This window comes from Atta colombica, unplaced genomic scaffold (assembly GCF_001594045.1).
Source record: "Atta colombica isolate Treedump-2 unplaced genomic scaffold, Acol1.0 scaffold101, whole genome shotgun sequence".
Classification (NCBI taxonomy): Eukaryota; Metazoa; Arthropoda; class Insecta; order Hymenoptera; family Formicidae; genus Atta; species Atta colombica.
This window is the reverse complement of record NW_017259186.1, coordinates 388,436-398,530: the sequence shown is the minus strand read 5'-3', so window position 1 is coordinate 398,530 and position 10,095 is coordinate 388,436. Positions and strand designations below refer to the sequence as shown.

Genomic DNA, 10,095 nt, shown 5'->3' with positions numbered 1-10,095 from the left:
TATATAAAATAATATATAAAATTGTATATAGAGTAGACCATTTTAATTCCTCCACGCGAATATCTTGTAAGCAAAATAGCGAAAATTGTTTCAGACAAAAGTTATACAGTTTTGAGGGAGATATAAAATGAATATCATTAATTTGACCTGGAATAATTGTATGAAGATCATAAAGATTACTTTTAATTTCTTAAATAAGATGCCCCAGTTTTTAATTGCATATTCTTGTAGCACTCGAGAGCTTTCCATTATAATTAAGTTCGTTTTTATTAAGTACTTTATTAAGTACTTATTAAGTACTTTTAATTAACTTTTTGAGTTATAAGGCTTACAAGTTACAGCACTGCTAGTTATTAACATTACTCAAGGTGTCCGACAGACTAAAATTTCTTAAATGTTGTTTAGGATCATGACCTGGATAACATTTCTTAAGATCCAGATCTTCCGCTAAGAAGTTGTTCCATTACATCGTAATATGGAAAGATCATACATTCGGCACCGCTCATGTTATTGTTGCGTTTACATGTAAAGTACATCTCTTTTAAATATTTTTATTTGATTTTCATTTGTGCGTCAGTTTTAATAAAATCCGTTCCTTTCATTTTAGGTTCTAATGATCTATATATATCTATATGTTTATGACGCTTTCCGTCCATTAATTGGATTATTCGTTTTTCGATACATAAAAATTGTCGTTTCCATGTCCGTTTTGATCTTTTCATTTTTCTCAAATTTGCATTATTCAAAGATTCACACGAGCATTTTTTGGCTTGTTTCTAGTAGTGAAAAAGTTCTTATAATACCTCAAAATATTTAGAAAAAGTATCATATTTTAAATTTATTTCAGAAAAAATATCTTAATTTTTTAAAAATTTTTTTAAGTTTTTTTTTCCGAATATAAAAATAGTAATACAGAAATTCTAAATAATTCTGAAATTTACAAAGATATTCCCAAATTGTATGTAAAATTTTCAAATTATATGATTTTAAGAAAATTCTAAGAAAAATTTTTAGCAAATGGAATTCCAATTGCGGTCATCTGATTATCATCATGAGATTCAAGAATAGGAACAGAAACAAGAATGGGAAGAATAGCAGAAACATTAGCAACAGAAATAGGAACAGTTGCTGAACACAAACTTTTTGAACTCTTCGAACACAATTCTTTAAACATTTAAAAAATTTTTTTATCAGAGATATGATATACGTCCAACGAGACATGTCAATTTGAGATTAACAAATGATGGTTGTAAGTTGAGTAGCGCGCATTTACATCGAAGTTACAAGCGGCCTATTTCAGGTCAGATTACACATCGAAGCCTTTTTATTATATACAGCCATTTTATTTTTGTGACAGTTGCATTAAAAATATTAGGAGTACAAATTAGTTCGGTCCGTTTTTTTGTGTTCAAAAATGCATTTATTTCAAAACAAAATGAATGAACAGATCAATTAGTATTGTCTATCGCTGCCTACTACTTTTTCCCATCTCTCAGGCAATTTTCGAATTCCATCTCAAAAAAATGACTCGTCTTTGGAGGCGATCCAATTTTGGAGCCAATTTTCGATTTCCGCGAAAGAAGTGATTTGTTGCATCCTTCGGAACAACCAGTAATTAAAAGGAGCAATGTCTGGAGAATGCGGCAGGTGCAGTAAAACATCCCATTTGAGCGTTTCCAAATATTTTTTTACGACTTTAGCGACATGAGGCCGAGCATTTTCATGAAGAATAACTTTATCATGCTCATATTCCGGCCGTTTTTCTCGCAATGCGCGAACGACTCAAAGGAATCAATTGTAGCCGATACCGATCGCCCGTAATGGAATCGTCAGGTTTCAACAGTTCATAGTAAACAAAACCCTTTTGGTCCTGATACAGAGCATGATCTTCGAACCATGAATGTTCGGCCGTGGTGATGTTGAGGTCGATGGCAACAATTGATCAGGCTTAGCGTAGTATTTTTTCTTCTTGGGGTTATCAAAGAATATCCACTTCTCATCTTCAGTCACAATCCGATGCAAAAAACCTTTTCTCTGTTGTCTTTGAATCAGCTATTCGCAAGTGAAAAATCGCCTTTCAACGTCTCTGTTTCAGTTCATAAGGCACCTAATTTCCTTGTTTTTGAATTATTCCCATGACTCTCAATCGTACAGAAACTTGTTGAGTTACCTCCAATGATTCTGCAAGCTCCTCTTGCGTTTGACTCTGATCTTCTTCGAGTAATGCCTCTAATTCTTTGTCTTCGAATTTTTTTGGCTGTCCAGAGCGAGGCTTGTCTTCAACGCTGAAATCTCCATCCTTGAAACGTCGAAACCATTCCTTACATGATTTATCAGTTGGAGCAGTGTCACCATAAACTTCGACAAGCATTCGATGGGCTTCAGCCGCACGTTTCTTCCAATTAAAGCAGAAAATCAAAACCTCCCGCAAATGCTGCTTGGTTAACACAAAATTCGATATTTCAAACAGTAAAAAAGTTTTTGTATGAAACTCAAAGCGATATAAACTGAATATTATTAGCAGATGTTTAACCTCTCTGAAATCGCCAAAATCAGCTATCATTATGAACCATTCACAACAGCTGGAGCTATCTTTAAGGAAACGGACCGAACTAATTTGTACTCCCAAATCTTTTTTTTAATGAGAAAAAAAACTGAATTGGGATAATATTAGAATAATCTATTGAATAACTTGTTCAATAAATTATAGTTACCTCAAGTTCCATTCGAAGAGCTTCATCAAATCCCATTGCCGCAAATTTGGATGCACAATAGTCTATCAATTTTGGAATCCCGCATTGACCGGCTAAACTGGCCACGCTCACGATATGTCCTTTATTGCTTTCCAGCATCGTTGGAAGAAAAGCTTTTACAGTCTAAAAAAGAATTATGGCAAAATATTTATTAAAGCTCAGAATATCCAAGTATCCTCCCGCTTCGTTATCCGTGCGGATCTGGACCGGATCCGTAGGTACTCGCTAATTTGGGTAGCTACAGAACCGTGTACGATGCGAGTGCTCATGAAACTATCTGCAATACGAATATCTGAAGAATCGTGAGCAATATGGATATCCGTTTTGATGCAAGTATCCGCTACATGCTACAAATATTTACGTGTAAATTTAAAAATAAATAAATTTTGTAAATTTTAAAGGTATGCATTTTACAATCATTTGTAGTGATTTTCATTCCATTTGTAATTAAAATATTCCGGAGTTAAACTATTTCATTTTCGCATTATGAATATTAAACATTTACACTTACATTTCCAAATTTAATTTGCTTTGCACTGTATGACCAGTACATTTTTAATTCAAACTATTTAACTACAAACAAAATGAAAATTGGTATAAACAATTCTAAAATTATTGCCTTTAAAATTGACAAAATTACATGCAAATATCTGTAACATATAGTGAATATCATCAAAACAGATATCCATATCGCCCACGATTCCGTGAGCCATATTGATGACCCATATTGCAAATGATTTTGCGAGTACTCGCATCGTATCCAATTCTGCAGGTACCCAAATTAGCAGGTATCCGGTTCAGAGTCGTATGCATGAGTAACAGATGCGGACAAGTACTCGAATTTTACGTTTTTTGGTTTCTTTTTCGAACTCCAATATTTATTAGTTCTATTATTTAATCATTGATATTATGCCTATGCTGCGTCTGCGCCATCCGACATTGTCTTAATACTGTGAAATTTCGCCCAGTTCACAAGTGCTCGAAAAAAGATTGCGAAGAGGAGTGCGTTTATGTTTTGAGTTCTATTATAATTAGAGAGATTCTCTCACAGGGAGAGAATTGCATCACGTGATCCGTTTCCTCTGATTGGACATGAGCATCAAAATTCTATGACATGGAAGAGATTGGAGAAAATTAATCACGTGATCCCCGTCTTGATTGGACATGGGCATTGAAGTGATGCAATTTGCCACTCTCTCACTGTGAAGCTCTCTAATTCTAATTCCCTGGTCCCTGGATGAAGAGAAAGTTGACAGGGTCTAAATTGGTTCAGCATCTTTGTACATAATATTTCCGCATCTTTGTACATAATCACCCAGCAAACACAAAGTTACATATAATATACATACCTACGACGTGTTATATTATTGGAAAATTACAAGGTACGTAACTTTATGTTTTCTGGGCAATTCTATATAATTACAGTTTCTAAATTTATTAAGATCGATATAGTCGATTTTTATATCTAAGACTATTTAAATACTATTTATAAATCTTAAGATGGCATGAACCAATCAGAGCGCTGTATTAGCAATTGAAAGCTCAGTTCTATAATTCATGGTTAATTCTTAAGAGGATGCTGGATCAACGGCCGAATTTAATTAAGATCGATAGTACAGACCTTTTTTAATTCCAAATAATGATCAGTACATCTTTCATTTCTTGTATTTATTATCGTTGTGCTTCGTTCAAACGCATTCATCTGTCCTTATCTAGCATATTGCAACGCTATCTTTTAGAAGATCGAACACCTACTGCTAGACAATTATTGCTTTGTTTATTATTCCGAGTCTTCGCTCAGCGTTCGTACATATCATTTGATCGATATAAATCTTTCTTTTGAAACTTTTAATCTTAGTTTCATAAATTCAGTATTGTTTATGCATGTAATGCATTGAGTGCTGCATCGTTTGTTCTATACGAACTGTGAAATTTTTACATAAACATCTATGGCAGTTGATAATTCTACGAGTTGAAAAAATGTAAACAAGTTTTTAACTTTTTTCCGATATTTAGTATAAAATCTACTGCAGCATTCCCAAATTATCGTCTACTTTAATCTAGTAAAAGGATTTTTTATTTCGTTCAGAAAATTCGGAGATTTATATTTACAAAATCCTGACAATTTGACTATTCCAGCATCCCCTAATCGCGGTCACTTTATTTCTGATCTCTTCTTCTAATTCTAGAATTGAAAAATCTTTAGCCTTTATGTTTCAAGACCGAAAAATCAATTCGGCACAAAGTTTAAAAGGATTACATAATATATGAATTCACACAATAGAATTATACAAGTACTTAAGACCGTTAAATGCATTGATCTCTTATTGGTTGTGTATTCACATGTATATGGTCCTATAAGTCCTTCTTAGTTTAATATTGTTTATTTACATCGCCTGAAATAAGACATTGTTCTTACATATGACAGTTATTGTGAAAAATATTATTAATTAGTGATCTAAAGGCTTAGAATGCATGTACGGAATGCTGAAGATCCGGGTTCGATTCCCCGCCAAGGTAATATTTTTTTCGTAATACATTATTTATTTACAGATTTTAATGTTATTCGACAGTATTAAGATTGTTTTAATTATAGGATGTTTATGATGAATTGTTAAATTGCTAGTTAATTTATTAGGTGTACAACTTTGTTTCCGCCGTTTTCCTATAGATGGCTTTAGCGGTAAGTGGTGGTCGAAATAAATAGATCATAGACGTCATACAATAAACTTGGGCATCTGTCAACATAACCCCATAGAAACATTAGTCGATTTGTGTCTGCATCATAAAGTTATTCTCGATTGAAAATGTCAGTTTACGAGCCAAATTCTCGTCATTTGCGGGAGGTTTTAATTTTTTGCTTCAATATGAAGAAATCTGCAGCTGAGGCTCATCGAATGTTCTCAAATACTTATGGTGAGACCGCTATTAGTGAAAGAACGTGTCGTGAATAGTTTCAACGCTTCAAGAACGGTGATTTTAACGTCGAAGACCGGCATAGCGGTGGAAGAGAGAAGGTTTTCGAAGATTCAGAATTGGAGGCATTACTTGAGCAAGACTCGTGTTAAAATCAAGAAAAATTGGCACGATCATTGGGAGTGACTCAACAAGCCATTTCAAAACGCCTCAAAGCCAAATGGGAATGATTCAGAAGCAAGGAAATTGGGTGCCGTACGAATTGAAGCCGAGAGATATTGAATGGCGTTTGTTTGCTTGTGAACAGCTGCTTGAAAGGCAAAGACGGAAGGGATTTCTGCATCGCATTGTAACTAGGGACGAAAAATGGGTTCATTACGGGATCCCAAGCGCAGAAAGTCATGGGGAGTTCCCGGCCATGCTTCCACGTCGGCCAAACCGAATATTCACGGCTCCAAGGTCATGCTCTGTATTTGGTGGGACCAGCTCGGCGTAATGTATTATGAACTGTTAAAACCGACTGAAACAATCACAGGCGATCGGTATCGAACGCAATTGATGCGTTTGAGCCGAGCATTGAAAGACAAACGGCCGCAATACAACGAGAGATACGATAAAATGATTTTGCAGCATGACAATGCTCGACCCCATGTTGCGAAAGTGGTCAAGACATACTTGGAAACGTTGAAATGGGAAGTCCTACCCCACTCGCCGTATTCTCCAGACGTTGCTCCCTCTGACTATCACTTGTTTCGATCAATGGCACACGGCCTGGCTGACCAGCACTTCCGGTCTTATGAAGAAGTAAAAAATTGGATCGATTCGTGGATAGCGTCAAAAGATGACCAGTTTTTTCGACGCGGGATTCGTATGCTACCCGAAAGATGGGAGAAAGTAGTGGCCAGCGATGGACAATACTTTGAATCATAAATGTATAACCAGTTTTTTACAATAAAGCCTCGAATTTCGGAAAAAAACGGCGGAAGCAAAGTTGTACACCTAATATATTCTAATACTCTAAATACAATAAAGTCATCTCTTTCTTTAGATAATTTTTTAGATAATTTTACAAAGATTATTGCAAACATTGTTCTAATGATTCCAAATATTTCCATTAAAGATAAACAGGGTGTTCCATAATTTATCCGACAAAGCTCGTGGCTAGGTAGAGCGGACTAAATTGAGATGGAAAATCTACCATTTTACAATTTTCGCAATAGTTAACGTTATTAATCTTATTAAACTTTAAAGAGTTATTAATCTTTAAAGAAAATGCACGATCATCGAATGTGCATGTTCTATTATCAAATGTATTACTCGGCAGGCCATCCCCATTCCCCGCGGCCCGCGTGCCGAGCTAGCAATGGATGTATGCTGTAGTAGGCCGGGCGAATGCGCGTATTCAGTAATATTTAGAGATGAATATCTCGTTAACTATTGCGAAAATTGTAAAATGGTACAAGACTTCCCGTCTCAGTTTTTTTAATTTTTTTTTTTTTTTTTTTTTAGTTCGCTCTACTTATCTACAAATTCTGTCGGATAAATTATGGGATATCCTATATAATTAAGATGTAAAAGAAAGATTTTCATAGAATATACTCTCTAAATTTCTTGAAGCGAAATCTCACTCCAAAAAAAGAATGAAAATCTGTCACTCTTATTTAAGAGTTCAAATATTTTCACTCTTTTTCATTTTTCAATAGTGGCAGTATTTTCATTATTTTGGAGTGAAATTTTACTCGAAGAAAGAGTGCGGCCAAGATGTTCCTTCAACTCTGGCAATGAAATTAAGGATTTAAGTACCAAATGAAAAATCTCGTTGAACTAAATATAAATATATATTTTTATTTTGCACCGATTTTCAGTCCAAAAATTATAGAGTATATGTTTATATTATAATATTATATATTATACATGGATCGTTTGATAAATTTGCTAAATTTCCATGAAATGGCGCTACAATCCATTTGATGACGCGACATCTCGAAAGATCCACTCTTCGAACCCCTTCAGGCCAAATTTCAGCCAGAAAGGACGCATAGTTCATGCTTGGTAGTCATTTCATTTGGAATTATGTATATGGTAGCCATATGCAAGGTACCATATGACGGTCATAATGTGACTGCAGCGTTCATCAGTGCGCGCGTCAGATTCGTCAGTCACAATAATACACCGTGATGGCTTCTCGACTGACTTGGAACCCGCAAGGATAAACTGGTAGTGATCGATTCCACTTCGATATCTGGATTCATTACAGACTTAATTAAAACTGGAAATAGATGAAGAATTTCGGATCTTTGGAACCCTATAACTTTGGAATGAAAAGTCAGTGTAATATAATAAATATATATATTTGTATTCAATTCAACGAGATTTTTTTATTTTAATTTTTAGTTTTACTGCTAGAATTGGGGAAACATGCTCCATATCGCATTCTTTAAAGAGTAAGCAAAAAATTCATTATATTAACATTTTGCACAAAAATTAAATAAGTTATTAATATCATAGAAATTAAATTGATTTTGTGAGATTTTTGTCTTTTATTTCTTGTAATAAAAAAATCTTGATGGAATTTAAAAAAATAAAATAAAAAGCCTTAGTCAATTACTCTAATCGTTAATTTCATGTAGGGTCCAATAACGAACCATGTAAATTTCGAAAGCTTATATCTTTCTTAATTATTGAAGATCTGAGTTGAAGATCTGAGTTTTGACATATAGTTTATAAATTTAATTGGCTACATACTGTAAACAATAACTCTTAAGAGCTTCCTAAAGTGAAGCTCTAACTCCGACGAAAGTCGCGTTTTTCCAGCGTAACGACATGTCTTTATACACTAACATCACGCAACTTATGATACACATAGTCGCACGTTCGTCAATTTTCGTATAATAAATTCGTCGTGATAAACCATTTAAGTTTAATTCTAAGAACTCGACGTTATTTGTCCATGCAAACTACGTGTTTGTAATTACTATTTCGTAAGTACAGGTTGCAAAACTTTCGTATCAAGTAAATATTGTCACGACTTGACAGCTTAAGATGCCATATTATACTAAGAAATGATAAAAAAATATATCAATTTCAAAATTTTTGGTTATTCTTGGCATAAATTCCACCTCATGAACATGTATTAATGCATATATTTTAATTCTGGAAAACGATTTTCGAATCTGTAAAAAAGAAAAAGAATATTTGTTATACAAAAATTATATGATTTAGTCGGTAATATAAACAGCTTCAGGGTCTTCTTAAACTATTTTTTAAGTTCAGCTATAATTTCGATTATTTCAAAAAACGCGTTTATTGCATACAAGAGATGTGTAATGAACCATGCTAGTTTTAATAATGAACTACATGTTTTATACTGCAAATTTTTGAAATTATTTTAGTTTTGCTATATTTTTAATTGTTTACTTTTTAGAAAATAGATAAATTATAAGATGAAAGGATTCAAAAGGCCGATAGTCGCGTTTTTCTGTCAAATTCTTTTGTTTTGAATAAAAACACGTCGAATATATTCTTATTAAGATTCCGAGAAAAAATGTTTTATATATATTTATTAGGTGTACAACTTTGCTTCCGCCGTTTTTTTTCCGAAATTCGAGGCTTTATTGTAAAAAACTGGTTATACATTTATGATTCAAAGTATTGTCCATCGCTGGCCACTACTTTCTCCCATCTTTCGGGTAGCATACGAATCCCGCGTCGAAAAAACTGGTCACCTTTTGACGCTATCCACGAATCGATCCAATTTTTTACTTCTTCATAAGACCGGAAGTGCTGGTCAGCCAGGCCGTGTGCCATTGATCGAAACAAGTGATAGTCAGAGGGAGCAACGTCTGGAGAATACGGCGGGTGGGGTAGGACTTCCCATTTCAATGGTTCCAAGTATGTCTTGACCACTTTCGCAACATGGGGTCGAGCATTGTCATGCTGCAAAATCACTTTATCGTATCTCTCGTTGTATTGCGGCCGTTTGTCTTTCAATGCTCGGCTCAAACGCATCAATTGCGTTCGATACCGATCGCATGTGATTGTTTCAGTCGTTTTTAACAGTTCATAACACACTACGCCGAGCTGGTCCCACCAAATACAGAGCATGACCTTGGAGCCGTAAATATTCGGTTTGGCCGTCGACGTGGAAGCATGGCCGGGAACTCCTCATGATTTTCTGTGCTTGGGATCCCGTAATGAACCCATTTTTCGTCCCCAGTTACAATGCGATGCAGAAATCCCTTTCGTCTTTGCCTTTCAAGCAGCTGTTCACAAGCAAACAAACGCCGTTCAATATCTCTCGGCTTCAATTCGTACGGCACCCAATTTCCTTGCTTCTGAATCATTCCCATTTGGCTTTGAGGCATTTTGAAATGGCTTGTTGAGTTACTCCCAATGATCGTGCCAATTCTTCTTGATTTTAACACGA

The 10,095-nt window shown here is 34.7% G+C and overlaps 1 protein-coding gene across 2 annotated transcripts in view; it reads right to left on the bottom strand.

The window, feature by feature from the left end:
* The window catches only part of LOC108686954 (short-chain dehydrogenase/reductase family 16C member 6-like), a 41,341-nt gene that overhangs the window by 1,204 nt on the left and 30,042 nt on the right, over positions 1 to 10,095 (bottom strand). For both annotated transcript variants that reach the window (XM_018192490.1, XM_018192498.1), the window contains exon 5: positions 2,715 to 2,876. In XM_018192490.1, coding sequence (XP_018047979.1) covers positions 2,715 to 2,876 — 162 coding nt within the window. The remainder of the gene's footprint in view (positions 1 to 2,714; positions 2,877 to 10,095) is intronic.